Genomic DNA, 19,813 nt, shown 5'->3' with positions numbered 1-19,813 from the left:
ACTTGGTTGGCATGGCCTTCTGAGGTCATTATTCTTACTATCGGGATGTTATTTGATATAAAGTTAATGTAGACTTCAAAAGGACTGATGAGGTAAGATACAAAATTGAAGAATGATCATAAATTTTAGAATCCCACTAGGACAATATTGAATGTGAATGAACCAACATAAATATTTGGGAAAGTAATTTATTCTGTAGTGCTGGTAAGATGTCATGTCACCAAGGTTTAGGTCTGTTGAATGCTTATGAAACCTGTACAGGATATCAGTGGCATACCAGGAAGCTGAATCTCTTCCATTTGAATTTTCATAGGAAGATTCTGAAGATCACTTGGAAGGATAAGACACCAAAAACTTGAGATCCTCTCCTGAACTAATCTGTCAAGTGGTCAAACTATACTATAGAGATGGTCAGATGTCTGATGGACAGACCACATTGATTGAATACCTACATATGCTTCCCAAAAATTATTTTATGGAAAACTCACACAGGGCAAGTGCTCACATGAACTCTGGAATTAATTGTGCAGCATGGGAAACACTTGCACAGGACCACCCATCATGGTGTGCCCTCATCAAAATAAGATACTGTGTTCTATGAGCAAAGCAGAATTGAAATAACTCAAATGAGTTATATAAAGTCAGAGAATCCAATCCATATGATCACATGGTCTCTTTGTATCCAACCTGTGGTAGAGCATTCTGAGTTCATTTTGGTCTGATCAGCTAGCTAGATACTCTGTAACTTGATTCTACTATATTGATGTCATTTTGATCCTCTCTGAGAAGGAAGGGCAACATCAAACAAAACAACGAAAGTTAGTTATTTGTCCAAAGTTTTATGATAGAATTATTTTGAATTTGATCTGTAAAATGTGAAATAAGTTTCAAAATATATAAAATAATATAAATTAGAATAATTCAATGTAAATAATAAAATATATGAAGTAATACAACAAAATATATAAAATATAATGAGATAAACATTCTCCTTATTTTGCTAAACATTGTAAGAGCTGGCCATCTTTCATTAAAATGACTATTCATTTATCCTGAATGTGTTCTCAGTTATTTCTAGAAGTGATATGCCAGCCCTGGGGTTAGTATGAAGGAGAGAGGTGATAAAATACTTTTATCACTGAATCTGTTATCAGGATTAACTGAATTCAAATCCTCAGGCATTTATTAGCTACATGGTAAGACATTTAACCTCTGCCTGCCTCAGTGTCCTCATCTACAAAATGAGGCTACCAGTATCATTATTGTTAGTATAAAATAAGTTAATTGTTAAGTGTTTTGTAATCTTGCAAGTTCTATATAAATGATAATGATGATGATGATGATGACAACAATGAGGAAAGCAATCAAGTTATAAGAATAATATTCTCTTGTCAAGAGACTTAAAGATCTGTCAAGCAGGCTAAAAAGTTCCTGTTGCCCTATTTATAATAACTGTGAGATTTGATTTATCTACAGATGCCTTATCTGATTCAGTCACCAGCTCTTTATGTAACCTTGAGTAAGTCTCTCTAAATCAAATGCCTCAGTTTCTCTACTTACAAAATATAAGTAGCAATTCTTGCTATGTTTGGCATTTCACAGAGATTTTTCATAGATTAATGAGTCACTGAAGCTTTGAGCTACTCTGATCAAAGGCATTATATAACTACAAAGTATTATTATTATTTACCAGTAACTCCTTTTTATTGGGTCACTAATGAGTGTTGTGGTCAGTAGCAACTTATTAGAGAAAGAATGGAAGGCAAGTGCTAAGATGTCTGTTTCTCTGGAAACTTAGATATAACTCTTGTTAATATTAATTGGAGTTATGCAGACATAGTGAAAGTAAAACTTCCTTCCTGTAGCTTCAGTTTCTGGTTACGGCAGTTTCAGTGGGCCTGACCAATATGTTTTAGAACATTTTAATGTATAGTTGCAGTACCAATTGAGCTTTTACAAACTATATGGAATCTGTGTTTCACAGAGCTGAAAACCTGAACTGATCTATTAAATTTATTTCTACATGGTTTAGTCATAGTAGGAGAAAAGTGTTCTCTTTAATTTTTTTTTAAAAATCTACCTACTTCTTAAGTTTTTTAAATAGCTTAGAACTGCTATTTTTACATAGATATAATCTATTACCAAGGTTACTCCCCACCAAGACTTTAGGATTAAATAAACCAGGTCCAGTCCTCACAAGTGACTTTAAAAGAGGTTATTATCTTTCCCCAGCTAACTGCACCCAGTTAGAGTTTCCTCATGGAAAATCTTGTATATTCTTTAAATGTGGAAAAAAAGGTGCCAGCTTGCATTCAAATACTAAAGGTACCAAATGTATATTGAATACAGGACAGCCTTTATTATATCTAACAGAAAATATAGAATCATAAAGAATTTACAGGAGCCTAAAACCAGATGCAAAAGCATTCAAATAACCCATCAATTCCTTAGGAGAACTAAATTTGAGGTTGCTATCAGGCAATTCTTTGATATTCTAATTCTTCTTTCTATCTGAATCCTATATAATCTTTCCCAAAACTGATAATGCCACTCTGATTTCAAATAGAAGATTAATTCACTTTAGGGAATTTCATTTCAGACAAAAGCAAACATTGTCTTGTAATCACTTTGAGCCCTCATTAGAAAATCCCAAACACAGAGACAGTGGTCAATTTCTCTGACTAACTTCATATTTATATCTATCTCTAGATCATACAAAAATTAGCTTACTGGAAATGTTTGGGTAATAATAATAATAAGAACCATCCTCACTATCTCCTTTACCATGGCTAAATCTTATATTTTCTCCTTGGAGTTTTGTTGACACTTCATTCTTACTCCAATTTGTGGAACAACTGGGGTTTGAATTAATTTTAAATTTTATAAATGACTCTTCGAACATGACAACTTCCCTTAGTCTATAGGAAGAATATTCTTGTGCAACATAATTACAAGATGGCAAACATTTCTACATTTAGCTTAAGGTCAATGGGATTGATTGAAAATATTTATTTTAAGAGGATTAGATTGAGAAAAATTACACATTCCATATTTTGCTTCAATCTTGTCAAGCTTATAAGATTTATCCATTAGATCTGGGATTTCCCCTAAAACTCCATCTCCTTTACACAAACACACACACACACACACACACACACACACACACACACACCACAGAGAGAGAGAGACAGAGAGAGAGAGAGAGAGCAACAGAGAGTCTCTGATATATATGTTTATTGGATATTGTGTGCTTGAAAAAGGTATTTTCTGTTTTGAGGAGAAGGCACTCAAAGTTGTCACTAAGAGAAGTCAATAATCAAATAACTGATCTTTCTGAAAGTTTTCTAGTTTATTGATTATGAACCTATTTTCTAGTAAATTGTCCTTCTAGGCTGAAAACCAATTTTTCCTGTTAAGAATACTTTAAGAAATCTAGCTGAAAGGAGGAATTAGTAAAGATGGCATTTATTCAGTGACACTGTTAAAGAATTCCAATCTATGCATCCTGGTTCATAAGCAAAACCATTTAAGTCTAGGTCACACATTTCAGATGAGACAAGAAACATTTATTAATATTAGCTTTAGAAATGTCATTTCTTTCTTCTCACTCCCTTTCACATACTCCAATCACTTAATAGATCTATCAAAAATATATAAAGGAGCAGGGAGAGGTGTATGACTTCTAAAACTGCCTTAGTTGGATATCTCATGGAGACAGTATTCTCAGCCTCAGGCTGCTTTCCTAACTAAGGCCCATTCCTAAAATCAACAAAGCACTTAACACCTAAAAGCACTTCAGCTGAAATGTTTGTAAAACTAGTCCATTCTTCAGGACCTAAGTAAAATAAATGTTTCATGAGCCTAGCTTGTGAAATATGTAGAAAAGTTTTCTTGAGAATCAAAGTGGCTTTAGAGAAGAGCTGCTTAATAATGACAGCAGAAAGATCCACAGATCCCTTTATCCTTATATTAAAATTATAACCTATTTTCTATTCTTATAGTAGTCTAGAGGAAAAGAGGAATTTCTCTTTACTCCTACCACTAAATGACATCATTCATTCAAACACTTATTGACATTATGTGCAAGATACAAAGATAAGTAAGACATTGACTTTATCCTTAAGGAATTTACTGTCTACTTCCAGAAGATAAAACATATATGCCAGTAATGAGAACACAAGGTAGAATGAAACAAGTGCCAGAACAGAGATATAAACAAAATATTACAGGAGTTCACAAGATGAAAGTTATAATAGAAAGAGTCCTACCTTTGATAAAAGAGGATTCAAGTTCAAATCCAGTCTCTGTCATTCATTACCTGTGCCCTTGGGATATCATTTAATTTCCCTAAGACTCAGTTTTCGCCTCTGTAAAAGGAGAAATTTGCGACCATATAACATCTAATCCTTGCTATTCAATCATCTCCATGTCTGACCCTCCTTGTCCCAAGGAGTTTTCTTGGAAAACTTCTTGTTTGCCTTGTCCTTATCTAACTCATTTTATAGAGGAGGAAACTAAGGCAGTTAAGTGACTTCCCCAGGGTCACATAACATAAGTTATCTGAGGCTGAATTTGAACTCACAAAGCTGTCTCCTAGTCAATCGAAATCTAATTTTATCATAATATAAATCTGAGTTCAAGTCCCAGCTCTACTATTTGCTTCATTATGCAACCTTAAGAAGTCAATGCTAAAGTCAATGTTAAAGAATTCCAATCTATGTATCCTGGCTCATAAGCAAAACCATTTAAGTCTAGGTCACAGATTTCAGATGAGACAAGAAACATTTATTAATATTAGATTTAGAAAGCTAATATTTTTAATTTTTAGAAAGCAGATTTTTAATCTGCTAAACTGATGGAGGTGGGTCTAAATTACTTTTGTAAACTACTTTCTCCTCCAATTTATGTCTACAATTTTCTGTTTTATGATTTCTATTAAAGCAGAATTTGTTGCCTCCTGAGGAAGATTATTCTATTTTTAAATGGAAGAGAGGGGGATGAGACAAAGTTTCTCAGAATAGTTGACAGTAGTAATAGTTGTTATTACTATTTTATTTATTTTTAAGACAGCATAGTGGGAAAGAATTCCAGGAGAATGGAAAAGCAAAGATTAAAGTGACAGAAAAGCATCAATAAAGATCAGAAAACAGTTGCATGTACCCAAGTTTGGTGATGGTCAGTAAGACATGGTAGTAAATCTTTAACAAGTAAGTTTTTATTTTTTCTGGGGGGGGGGGGGGGGAAGGGATATCCACATAATACATTTTAATTTTAATTTCCATAATTTGTTGCATAATTTATCTAGACAAGCAATAACTCAAGCTTATTTATGGCATTTGTCAATTTCCAAAATAATGAATGATCACTCTGAAAATTTAACAATTGACACTCCTTGACCAACTTGAGCTTGCTCTAACATACATGGTATTGTAGCTAAAAGTGTATGGTGTAGTAGGAGGAGAGATTAGACTATTAATGAGATCTCACTATAAAAGAACTGCTTCCCTTGAAGAATTTTAAAAATAGCTAATTTTAATTTTGCTTTATTTTTTATTTATTTTATGGTAGTTAAAACCAATAAGCTATTACTAGATAATATAAACTTTTTCTCAATTTTTCCTATTCATCTGTAAAATGGATTTTAGCAGTTCCCTAATATTTGGGTAACGAGTTTTCATACAGAATCTACTTTGAGTGCTGCTTCAATAATTTAACCAATCACAAAACATCTATTAAGCACCTAGTATATAACAGATACTGCTCTACTTGCTAAGGACACAGATAAAAATAAAACAATTCTACTTTCCAGAAATTTTTATTCCACTAGAAGAGAATAGATAGATGGACAGACAGATAGATAGATAGATAAATAGATAGATAGACAAGGCAGACAGATATGTGTATATGTATATATATATATACATGTATATTATCTTATGTATATCTCATATACATTTCATATATATATATATATATATATAGTATAAAATATTTTTGATCATAGCTCTTTAACCAAAATATAAATTACAAGTTATATTTGCATTATACATCCATATACACACAGAGGCACCTATTAGCACCTAAATAGAACCTAAGCATTGGACCTAGAGTTAAGAACTAAATTTAATCTGACTAAAGAAAACTTACTAACTATATCACCATGGGCAAATCTTTTAATTTCTCTTTGCCTCACTTTCCTCAAATGTAAACTGGGAATAATAGCATTTACCTCATAAGGTTGTTGTGAGAATCAAAAGAAATATATGGGAAAATGTTAAATACAGTGGGTGGCATATAATAGATCTTTTTAAAATGCTTACCCCTCCAAATTTGTATGTACATTTAAAAGAATTTGGTCTAAGAATACATATTGAAAAAATTAAATCAATAAAAACACCCTTTATAAAGACCATGATATGGAAGTATAAGACTAATTCACTGGATAACTCATTATGTCAAAAGAAAAACTATTCTATTTTGGACAAATTATTAAAAAAAATTGTTCTTTTATAATCAAAATATGTGCCTTGCTACCCAATGGTCTCTTCCTTTGTAAAGGAAGGAATTCTAAACAATATCACATCAATTCAGTAAGCACTTATTAAGCACCTACTTTATTCCAGGCATTATGTTAAGTGATAGGGATACAAAGACAAAAATATGAAAATATGAAGATTAACTGACCTCAAGATGTTTTGACATTATTCTGGAGATATAATATGAACACAGAAAAGTAAATTCAACATACATATATATATATATATATATATATATATATATATATATATACACACACACACACACACACACACATACATGCATATATATGTAAAATATGTGTATGCATACAAACCTACACACACAGACTCAAAGAAAATGGAGAGGAGCTAACTGGAGAAGCTAGGCAAGACTTCTAGGAGGACAAGGAACCTATAAGATGAGTCTTGAAGGGAGGTAGATATGAGAGCCAGCATTCCAGTCATGGAAGACAACTGGTGCCAAGGCACTGAGATGAAAGATAGAATGTCATGCCTGGAGAACAAGAAGTGAATCACTTTGGCTCAAAGATAGAATATGCAAGGCAGAGAAATACAAAATGAATCTGGAAAGATCAGCTGGAGCCAGATTGTGAAGCACTTGAAATTTCCAGCAGATGAGTCTGAGATTAACCTGATATTTTTTGAGTAAAGGAGTGACATTCCTTTAGGAATATTATCATGGCAGTGGTGTGTAAAGGGGAGAAGCAAGGACACTATCTAAAGAGAGAATGTTCTAGATCCTAACCTTCATCTCATATAATCTCTAGTTTCTTTCAATCTTCATTTTACTTATGAGTCTTATTCTAACCCATCCCCAATATTGCTAAATTACTTTGTATTTTATTCATTTATCTATATTTGGGTTGTTCCTCCCAATAGAATTCTTCCCAATTGAAAGTTTTTGAGGGTCTGGAATGTAATAGGCATCTTATAAATGTTTGTTTAATGGAACCAATGAAAGGTTGTTCTATTTGGCTCTTGTATGAAAGAATGCAAGAAATATTTATGAAATAAATTTGTAAAGACTTGGCACCTAGTGAAAGTCAAGGATGACTCTGAGGGAATCAACCCAGTTGATTGGAAGCGTGAAAGTGATTTTTTTGACAGAAATAGGGAAGATAGGAGGAACAAAGGGTTTAGAAGAGCATAATGAGTTCAGTTTTACATTTGTCAGATATCTAAGGAGCAGTCAGATTGAGATGTGAGGCAGACAAATTGGAGAAATAAGACTGGAGTTCAGAAAGATGAATGATGAATATTGGATGTATAGAACTGTGATTTCTCTATATAAAATGAATGACAGGAAAGCTGATCAGGTTACAAGTATAGAGAGAAGACAGAGAACAAGAGAACCCTAAGGTGCACCTATGAATTTGAAGAGGGTCAGTGATGAAAAAGAATTGTCAGTCAGATAAAGATAAAACTACTGTTATGCCATGAAACATGTAGTATCAAGAAAACCAAATGATAGAAGGAATCACTGGTCAAAATAATCAAAAGCTACAGAGAAGTCAAGAAGCATGAACAAACCATAGGATTTAGCAATAAAGAGGCTGGAATAGAAGATGATTATTGCCATTTTTTTATTTATTAAAATTTAGCTAGAGAAAGGAAGGAAAAAGGGTAGTAGCTTGAGAGAATAGTTGTATCAACTGAAGGTGTATTGTTTTGTTCTGAGGGGGTTGGGTTTAGGATTTGTTTTATGGGGGCTTTTTTGGTTTGTTTTTTTTAGAGCATAGAAGAAATCAGGAAATATTTTTAGGATTCCCTCAGAAGAATCCAGCTAAGAATAAATTGAAAATTAAGGAGAGAAGGGGAATATTTGAAGATCTTTTATATTTATTTAGCTAACTCAACTTTAGCAATCTTATGTATAAGCATGTGGGTGGTTGTTGCAATATGAGAGCAATACCTTTCAGATGTTGTCAAGGCTTACTACCTCCTCTGCCCTGGTACACAATTCATTATTTCTTTAGTTCTCTCACTTTAGATTTTTAGGCAAGCAAGAGGTGTAATCTGTGATACTACTTCATTACTTATCTGAAGCCTCTATTCTAGTCTATATGACCGAGAGAAACAGTTTATCTCATAAGTTTCCTCTCCTCTCCCAGTCTCAAACTTGAATCTTATGTTAAGCATGTTTTCAATGCTATATTTCAAAGAGGCAGCTTAAAAATCAATGTTTTCTGTCACATAATTTATATTTTGGTTAAAAAGCTATAATCAAAGGGATGGAGCCAAGATAGCAGAATGGAGACAGGAAATCCCAGCAGTTTTCACCCAGACCACTCCAAATGAGGACTTTAACTAAATTCTAGAGTGGCAGAATAAAGCAAGACAATTTGGATGATCTTCAGGAAAGGACTGCTACACCAGATATGGAAAGGGTCACAGCACCGCCTCAATGCTGGCCACCAGAGCAAACCAGCTCCAGTCATACAAGAAAAGTCCACATGTGGTCCCTGGGGGCATCTGGATCAGTGGCAGTGGGGGTAGTTTCCAGATCTCTCAGCCTAGGGATTGACCATTAGGAAGTTCAGCAGGAAAACTCTACCATACAAGAGATAACCCAGAGCCCAGTTCAGTAAAAGCTTCAGCATAGACCCAGAAACTAGGAGCAAGCCTGCGGAGCTTCCATAGCACACATGCCCTTGGTTAAGGGATCGGGGAAGACTGTTGAGGTCTTTTTGTTATCTATGAGGCAGGACCCTGTTGCTTTGCCCATATTCAGATCCAGGTTTCAGTCTGGGCCCCAGGCTCATAAAAAGGCACTTTTAATGCCACAGCAGAGCAGGAAATCTCCTCACAGCTCCAGGGTCATCCACAGACCAGACCACAGACCTGGCGAGCAGTCAGAGCTTCTCCTAAGAACTTGAAGGAATTGAGGTTCCTGGGGGGAGGGGGGAGGGGTTCATGAAAATAGCTTCAAAACAATCAAAAGTTTGGGACATTACATCTTTCACCCTGGAAGCAGATTCCCACCTTAACAAAGGGTTAAAACCAAGTCATAGGTTGGAGAAATGAACAAACAACAGAAGAAAAAAAATCTGACCATAGACAATTACTTTGGTCCCATGGACTATCAAAATGCACACACACACACACACACACACACACACACACACACACACACACACGATAACAAACTAAAAGCTTCTCTATCCAAAGCCTCCAAGAAAAATAAGAATTGGTCTAATGCTATGGAAGAGCTAAGAAAAGCTCACCATCAAATAAAGGAGATAGAGGAAAATTGGGAAGAGAAATGAGAGTGACGAAGCTGGGTGAAGACATTTTTAAAAATACTGAAGAAAATAACATCTTAGAAACCAGTTTAGGTTAAATGGAAAAAGCAGTCCAAAGGGCCAATAAGAAGAATATCTTAAAAAGCAGAATTGGCCAAATAGAAAAGCAGGTAGAAAAGTTCTCTGAAGAAAATAACTCCTTCAAATGTAAAATGGAGCTAAGAAAAGTTGATGACTTTGTAAGAAATCAAAAAACAATAAATCAAAACAAAAAAAAATGCAAAACTAGAAGAAAATGTGAAATATCTCATTGGAAAAACACCTAACCTAGAAAACAGTTCCAGGAGAGATAATTTAAAGATTACTGGGCTACTTAAAAGTCATGATCAGGAAAAGAGCCTAGACTTCAGTTTTTCAAAAAAATAATCCAGGAAATTAGCCCTGATATCCTTGAGGCAGAGGGCAAAGTATAAATAGTGGGAATTCACTGATCACCTCCCGAAAGAGATTCCAAAATAAAAACTCCTAGGAATATGATAGTCAAAATCCAGACTCTCAAGTCAAGGAAAAAATATTGCAAGCAGCCAGAAAGAAACAATTCAAATATCATGGAATTACAGTCAGGATAACACAAGATTGCAGCTTCTACATTAAAGACTCATAGGGCTTGGAATATGATGTTCTTGAAGGCAAAACCTTGAATCAGAAGCAAGAATCAACCACCCAGGAAAACAGAACACCCTCTTTCATGAGGAAAAAATAAACATTCAATGAAATAGGGGAATTTCAAGCTTCCCTATTGAAATGATTAGAGCTGAATAGAAAATTTGATCTTCAAGGGACTCAGGTGAAACATAGAGAGGGTGGATGGGAAGGGAAAATTATGAGAGACTTGATGTAGAACTGCTTGTATTCCTACATAGGAAGATGATATTGATAACTCCTATGTACCTTCTCATGTATTAGGGCAGATAGAAGGAACATATATAGGCAAGACATGGAGGGAGCTGAATATGAAGATATGTATAAAGATGGAGTTAATGGGGGAGAGAGAAAAAGGAGAATTAGAATAGGCTAAGTTATTTCATATAAAAGAGACAAAAAACATTTTTACAATGTAGTGGAAAGGGGGCAGGTGAGCCTTCACATTCATCAGAAGTGACCCAGAGAGGAAATAACATACACATCTATAATGGGTATAGAAATCTATCTTGTCCTAGAGGAAAATAAAAGAGGAGAGGTATCAGAGAAAGGGGACAGGGGGAAGGAGGGAAGAGTGTAAGTGATAGAAAAAGGGAAGATATGAGGGAGGGTGGTCAGATACAACTCATTTTTGTGGAAGGACAGGAAGAAAGGAGAGAGAATACAATAAATGGAGGTAGAGAAGAATAGGATAGAGGGAAATACATCTTGCACTAGCAACTGTGGGGAAAATATTAAAGCAATTTCTCTAATGGTCTTATGATAAAGAATGTAATCCATTCCAAAGACAGAGCTAATAGACTAAAGCTCACTTTTCCCCCTCTCACTTTATTTTTTCATGATGTTTCCCTTTCTTGTGTGTGTGTGTGGAGGGATTAGGGGATTATGTTTACTTTTACAACATGACTATTGTAGTGGTGTGAAAAAAATAAATAAAATATGTTTAAAAAGGATGAAAATGAAAAACATAGCCATAATCAAGCAAAATGAGAATAGACTGAACACAAAAGGCCTTACATCAACCAAGTAAAAGATGAGAGATTGAGATGACATGGTAAAGGTCAAGGAAGAAACTATATAAGCTCATTTTTAAAAATTTTTTAAATTTTTTAAAAAAAATTTTTTTAGGTTTTTGCAAGGCAAATGGGGTTAAGTAGCTTGCCCAAGGCCACACAGCTAGGTAATTATTAAGTGTCTAAGACTGGATTTGAACCCAGGTACTCCTGACTCCAGGGCTGGTGCTTTATCCACTGCACCACCTAGCTGCCCCCAAGCTCATTCTTTATCATTAGCACAATTCTAGAATCACAGTGTTTTCCAACAAGCTTGTCAAGAGACAAAAGGGACTTTAGATGCTATCTAATTCAACTCTTTCAATTTACAGATGAAGAAAATGATTCATTGAATGATTAAGTCTCTTGTCCAAGATCCCATATGCAGTGATTAATAGAGATAGGATTTGAATTGAGTGTCTCTGTCACCAAAAGCAGTGCTTTCCCCTTTTACCACAAAGCCTCCTTGCTTGTGTGTAACCTACATTGAATGCCTACAGCTAACTTACATGTGCTGCCCCAATAATTTCTCAAACTGAAGACAAAAACTCATATGTCCTTTCTTAGAACTATTAATAAAGCCCTCAGAATTAGCTTTATTATTTCTTAGGATAGGAAAAAAGGAAAAATTCTCCATGTTTCAATATGAACTTAAAAAAATTTGCAATGACATAAAAATAAAACTTTACATAAAAGTAAAGATTAGTTTCTTTTAAAATTATCCTTTCTATATAGTCAAGGTGTTTAAGATTTCCAGGGAAAAAAGGCCTCTCCCAAAGCTTTATAACAGTGTTCATCAAATCTAACAGAGCAATGATTACACATTAAAATATGACAATTATATGGCTTTACATTTCCAGAGTAGAGATGGTATTATAGAAATTATTTTAGGTAGCAGAGTATTTCTTTTTTAAAAATTCTAGTTAATTTTGGAAGCCAAACTCAATATTCCTTCTTAACCTTGCCAATGTGTGTGTAGAATGCATTCTGAAATAGTTTGAATGTGTAAAGGAATACAGTCAGGATGGAAAATTATGATAAAGAGCAAGAATAAAAAAATCTCAAAACATACAACACTCATGGTCAGAAAGTATATTGGAAAAATAATCTTATATAGACTTAGGTTAAGTAAAAAAAAATAAACTCAGATAAGCCACATGGAAATTTAAATTTGGCCAAAATCTGTTCCCATTCACAGAAATAATAAACTATAAACTATGATTTGTGAAAGACTCTAAGAGATCATCTAATCCAAATAGAATTGGAGACCACTAAACCATAATGTATGGCCCCTAGATGATACTTATTGACTTAGCAAACAAAATGTACGCATTACCTATCTTCTATTTTTAAATTTTATTTTGTTATTTAAAGATTTCCCAAATACATTATAATCTGCTTGAAGCCACTTGGAAGTATTATAGGCAGCCAGCGCCATCTCTGATTTTATATCTCTGATCCAGCACCATCCCTTATTTATAAATTAAAACTAAAAATCCCGACTCTCCAAGAGACTCTATGAGTTCCTGAGGCCACACTCGTGAGAACAGAACTTAGACTTAAGCTCCAAGTCTCAATCTTGGGTTCTTTTTTCTAACCATCTCCTAGATTGTTATTAGTGCAATTATTAAAAATTAACAACAAATTATAATAATAATTCTAGGCTTAGAATGTGAAGAATGCCTCACATATTGGATATAATATGTGATGTTGCTAAATGACACTGTTAAGTACTGTCTTTGACATGAAAAGGATATATTCCTACTCACTTATTTGTGTCTAGGTTAGATGATTTTTTGTGTTCTTTTAAAAAGTATTCTTTTCCTAACAATCAAGTACTTTTGTTGCTTAAAAATATTTGTTGATGGGCAGCTAGGTGGCACAGTGGATAGAGCACTGGCCCTGGAGTCAGGAGTACCTGGATTCAAATCCGGTCTCAGACATTTAATAATTACCTAGCTGTGTGGCCTTGGGCAAGCCACTTAACCCCATTTGCCTTGCAAAAACATAAAAAAAAATTGCTAATAACTATAATTTAAAAAAGAAGAAAAACTGAAGAAGTAGTCTGCAGTTTTTAAAATGCTGAAATAATTTTAAATCACATTTGGAACCAAGAGATACAAGAGAAAGTGAGTTATTTACTGCTCAAAACTCTGAACACTTGATAATATATAAAACCAACCAAACTGAACTTCAAATAAATGGTCCATCATAGCATTTCTGAACTGACTACTGATTTGCACCTGCTTACCATAAGAAAGTGTTGATGGAGCAAAGTATATAAGAACCACTTTGTTCAAAAAATTTTCATATTCCTATATCTATGTATTCCACTTCATTTCAAACAATTCTAGTCTAGTTTAAAATTCAAATCGATGAGATTTCTGATCACTTTTCCTAAAAGCACCAGTTGTAATCCAGTTTATATTATACCACTCAACTTAAATATATACATGTGAAAACACACAAGCACACACATACACTCATATACATATGCACAGGAAGGAGAGTTTCTTTTCTCAGATCTTAGAGGAGTTCATATTTAAAATATAACTTTTTGATATCATTTTTATTGTACCTTTTTAAATTTTCTTTTCTATTCCAGCTAGTCTTTATTTTCTGATTCAAGAATCAGGTTTCAAATTTAACTCCAAGGCTCACATATTACTACATTTTAAATCATGCCTGTTGCCAAATATGGGGTAGATTTAAAGAATTTAGCAAAATAGGGCAGTTTGCCAATGAATGCAAAAAGTAACCTTATATAATGCTTGTTTGAGTTCTCCAAAGGTTAGACTGGTGTTTACTCCATCACTCCCATAAACCCAACATTCTTCTTAAAACTAGACAAAAATTAAAAATAATTTCACATTGGCTTCCAATAGTATACCATACACATGTATCATTCAAAAATAACCCAGTTTAAAGTTCAGCTTCCTAATTGAATAAAGTAAATGGATGGATTGTTTACAATTAAAATTCAGAGGAAAACATAGTTATCTGCAACTGATTAGGAACAGGCATATAACTTACAGTAAATATTAGGAAAAGTCAAGGAAAACACTTCCTTCTGGTAGCTAGAAAGAAAATGAAATTATTTTGTTTCAAATTCAATATTTATTTGGAAAACAATGTATCATTGTTTCCTTGATATTCCTCTTTATAACTGATCTTGTAAATATTCTGCACTCAATTGATTTGTTTTATTTCATTGGCTAATTCTCAAACCTAACTCATTTCCTAACATCTTTCACACATTTCCCAATGTTGTTGCAAGATATAGTAAGCACAAATATATTTTGAAAATAACTGTGTGTATTTAGTCAGTTATACTGCCTGATCCACTCAGTAAAAAATTGGGCCTTTAACAGCAAGTAAAATAGATTTTCTGCCCTATCCCACCCCCGTGACTACTTTGGCCCATCAAAGATTGTGTTGTTCTTTCATATTATTACCACAGCATTCATTCAACCAATCAACAAGCATTAATTACTTACTGCAAACCACGGACCTTGCTAGACTCTGAAGATTCAGTGATAGAAAGAAACAAACTCCTCAAGAAGCTTAAGAACCACAATTGCTCTCAGTTTGAGACTTTGATACTTAGTTATGTGATTTCTAGAGTCATTGTTTCAAATATGCTTTGGGGGAGTTGGAGGTGGAGAGTGGGGGGGGTTGGGAATAAAAGGCAGTTTGATTATAAATTATCAAACTGAAAGAGTGATTTGGACTTCTCCAATGGGAGGGAGAGAGTCAGAAGGCTTTGAGGGGCAACTGACTGAGAGTTTCTACCCTGGCAGGTCTTGGCAATGTTAGTTATTAAAGATAGTGGGGAGATCTTCAAGGAGGAAACTTTCAAATTTCCATTAGCACACCATGGAAAAAATACTTCACCTATTTACCTATGCTAGCAATAACTCTAATGAACTGATGACTTTGGTTTTTGGGTGTTCATCTGGCGACATAGAACATGGCTACTCTGTGTCTTCTCCCCAGTGCAATTTTTATCCTGAATTTGATATAATTTCTTCATGGAATTTCTGCCCAAAGTGTAGAGCTGTCACCATATTTTTTTTATATTTCACATTTAAAGGTTTTCATTTCTAGATTTCAAAGTGGTTTTCACTATAATAATAGCTACATAAGACAAATCACAGTTATTAGTACCTAGTACCTGAGTAGTCTCAGAAAAAAGGAGGTTTTGACCTAATTAGACATCTTAACTTTTGGTTGGATATGTCAAATATCAGACATTACCACCTCTCATTCAAAGATTTTTAAGTCTTAAAGTACTCTATAAATGTAAGTTACTGCTGTTAATGGTAAAGCTTTTATTAATGTGTTAAGTGCCAGGGTTATGCATACAGCAACAAAGACAATTCCTATGATGGAGAAGCTTATATTCTAATAGAGGGAAACCACCTACAGGAGAGTAGTGGCCAAAGAGAAAGATGGAATCAAAGCAAAGTAGAATGAGACATCCCACTTTCTAAGAGTAAGAGAACCATTGATTAGATTGTGGTTCTAAAACCAGAAAACCCTTGCAGACAGGGGATGGAGATATAAAATAGAGAGCATCTGCTAAGTAGATAACTAGAGAATTAAGTAAGGAATGGCTGGCCAATCAAAAATTAGTACTCACAATCCAATTACTTGTACCCTAAAGGAAGGAGTTATGGAATGAAAGGCTTAAGGCTTCAGATCACAGTTTCTATTCCATCAAAGAGTAAAAGCAGCTAGTATGAGATAGCAGCTAAGAAAAGAAGCCTCATCAATCCCCCATTGTATGTGATCTTCTAAATCCTAAAACTAGGATTTTGTTTTTGTTTGGTTTTTCTGGTTCAGGCCTCTTGGTTAAAAGGTTAAAGAAAACTTTCGTATTGAGAAATTCAAATAGAACAAAGAATTTGTTTCATTTCTTTCCTTACTCACCTTGAGTCAATTTCTCCATTCCTTTCACCTATACGTTAAGTAAATATATTATTTTAAATGAAATTAATTTTCTCCCCAAATGATAGAAACATAATCTGTGTTAATAATGATTTCTGGGGCAGCTAGGTGGCATAGTGGATAAAGCACCAGCCTTGGAGTCAGGAGTACCTGGGTTCAAATCCAAGTCTCAGACACTTAATAATTACCTAGCTGTGTGGCCTTGGGTAAGCCACTTAACCCCATTTGCCTTGCAAAAAAAAAAGAATAGTAATGGAAAAGAGTTGAAGAATATGGGTTTGAATCTCAAATCTGTAACTTATTAGCTATGCATAATATTGGACAAATTTCTTCCCCCATGTAGAATCATACTTTCCCTACCTTTAAATGGAAGCAGTAATTTACTCCTTGCCCATTTCTTTTTTTTAAAGTTTTTACAAGGCAATGGGGTTAAGTGACTTGCCCAAGGCCATACAGCTAGGTAATTATTAAGTGTCTGGGGTCAGATTTGAACTCAGGTACTCCTGACTCTAGGACTGGTGCTCTATCCATTGCACCACCTAGCCCCCCCCCCTCCTTGCCCATTTCTAAAGATTATTTTAATGATTTAATGATTTCAGTAATAATGAGACAGATAAGGGGAAGAGCTCCTTAAACTTTATAAAATTTTATAATAAATATAAAATTTTATTAAAAATATGAAATGTTCAGTTGAATAAAATAATGAAAAGATATAAAATAAGAACTTAGAAAACCAAGATAGTCTACCAATTATTACTGGCAAAATTTTGAGGAAAAATATTTTTCCTCTCTGGGCCTTAGTCCCCTCAACTACAAAATGAGAGAACTAGACAGTCAATTTTCAAGTATATTTACAATGATGTCATTCTAGAATACTGTGGTTGTTTTCTTCCCTTAACTAGAATTGGATAGGTTGTGGTGTTAATCATGTTAGTCAGTCAATAAGTGTATTCAGTGTTCTAAGCATTGTGCTAAAAAGTTGGAATTCTAAGAAAGGCAAAAAAAAAGACAATTCCTTCCCTCTTGGAGCATACATTCTAAGGACACACAACACACAATACCTAGGTATGTAGACGATATGTACAGAATAGAAGAAAATAATCTGAAAGGAAAAGGCTTTTTTTCAAAAACAAATAGTCCTATTTATGAAGTTACCTCTACTTCTTACATTTATGAACCCCATATAGACATTTTATTTGAAACCCTTGGCAAGCAAATAAAGCAGAGACATTCTTTCTTCTATATGGAAAGATGTGATCTTGGAATATTACATTAGACATAAACCAACAATTCTCAGGAACAGCAAATGGAGAAAAGCTGTCTTAGAAGTCAAGAACAATCTCTGTGGCCAAAGCTACTCATGTGCACCCAGAACTCAAGAAGTTGCATTTGGCAAGGTAAGCCCCCAAATGACAACTTCAAATAAACTAGAATATTGTAATATGGCATTCATGCAAATAAGCCCAAATAGTCTTTCCATCCAAGCAAGTTATGCTGGTTTCAGGTTTTGCCACAGTTATTTCATAATATTTTGCATAATGGCTTTCTAGCACAAAGTCAAACCAGATGATGTAAAAACTAAATCTGGTAGGGCTAAGTTATTGATGCTGATTTATTTCCATTCTTAGATAGAGATAAAGTGATTTGGTTTAATTCTGTTAAGAAAATAGTCCATAGAAACACAGAAAAGGGAATCCCAGTGAAATTGTGAATTTTGTGATTCTTGGAAAGAGGTATTGCTGGCTAGTAAAATCAATAGACAGTTTATAGGTTTGGCAAGTTAATGTTATGAAGTCCTCAACAATGAAATCATTTTATGGTTTTTAATGCTGACCTGTTCCACTGAAGATCTGCCAAGAAGAATTATATTTGCCTGAGCATCCCTTTCAAACTGTTCAACATAAGGAGGAATCATTTCATTTTCAACATCTTTGATGAAGTTGAAGCTCTTATTGGTGCTCTCAGTGCTTTCAGAGACCAGAATATCTTCCTTCATGACACCAGCTATTTAAAAAAGAAGTCCACATGATTATCCAATTACCTCTATGAGCTTTCAAATGGATGGGAAACAACAAAATTCAACATACCTCCTTTGTTATCATCAAGTAACCAAAGTTAAATTTCCTATAATCAATAATTCAGTAAATGACTTTATAGTTCAATGTACTTGAAACTAGAATTATCTCAAGAGTAAGTTTTCAGCTAAAAAGGTTTATCTTGAAAAATAAAAGGGTTTAGCAAGGGTTTAGCTGAAAAGGAGTTGCAGGAGGGAGAGGGAACGTCAACTCTATTAATCTTGGAAAAGCTTGAAAACTAAGCAAAGTACAAGTGAGCATTAAAAACTCATTCTTGTTTACCAGAGGTAGCTTAAAGTGTGAATTCAATGCTTTTCCACTTTAATATTGCATGCTGTTTACCAGAATAGCTCCCCACTTAGCTACTATGTTGCTGAAACGACCTTGAGAGATAAATATGGGTAGTAGAAGATGGAGCTTCTTTGGCCCATTTTCCCCTATTAGACTCACTAAGACCTGACAGCTACCAGACTATCCCCTATACAGCAGCACTTTATTTTGGCTGCCTCATTTATTTGCATAGAAATGTCTGTGTTTATATAAATGATGTGTTTGCTTTACCTTGGACAAGACTGCTCTTTCTAGATCATTTACAAACAGCACCCCCTACAAAAAAGTATCTATTCATCTATCCAAATGTACACAGTAAATATGAAACAATCCTCTGTCTTCCATTTTCTAAGAGAAACTAAAGAGTGAAAAATGAAAAGATGGAATTTCTTGTGTATGCTGCCCATGCTGTTAATGATGGAATTTCAGTGTAGATTCAGTGCAAGCTAACTTTTATTCTCCTCCAAAATGAACTTTTCTTTTCATAGGAGAACCAGAATTTTGTACTGGGAAGGACAGTACTAGTCTGGAGTATAAGAATTCTGGGTTACAATGACCTTACTTTCCTAATTATTAAAATATGAGGATGGGCTAGGCTCATAGTATATCAGACTGGAAAATCTGTATCTTATGAAGCCCATGCCCCTCATTTTAATAAAAGAGAAATCTCATCTTTTCCAAACTTCCCTTTATACTCTCAAGGAAATGGTCCATGTTCAAATGTAGGTAGCATTCTTGACTTGTCTACTACTCACCCTAAAAATGCAAATTTTTATCATGTCTCATTATTTTAGGTTCACAATATCTCTCATATGTGTATACCCTTTTCTCTCAGTCTCCACAACAGATACAAGCCCTCATCACCTTATGCCTAGGTTCTTAGAATAGCCTTCTGCCTGGTCTCATTGAATCAAGTGTCTCCC

At 34.2% G+C, this 19,813-nt stretch overlaps 1 protein-coding gene across 1 annotated transcript in view; it reads right to left on the bottom strand.

Moving 5' to 3' along the window:
• Nucleotides 1-19,813, bottom strand: part of LOC141499328 (uncharacterized) — a 519,469-nt gene that overhangs the window by 349,345 nt on the left and 150,311 nt on the right. Inside the window, exon 9 of the mRNA XM_074202106.1 lies at nt 18,320-18,489. Coding sequence (XP_074058207.1) covers nt 18,320-18,489 — 170 coding nt within the window. The remainder of the gene's footprint in view (nt 1-18,319; nt 18,490-19,813) is intronic.

Source organism: Macrotis lagotis, chromosome X, assembly GCF_037893015.1.
Source record: "Macrotis lagotis isolate mMagLag1 chromosome X, bilby.v1.9.chrom.fasta, whole genome shotgun sequence".
Classification (NCBI taxonomy): domain Eukaryota; kingdom Metazoa; phylum Chordata; class Mammalia; order Peramelemorphia; family Peramelidae; genus Macrotis; species Macrotis lagotis.
This window is presented reverse-complemented; position numbering and strand designations above follow the sequence as displayed.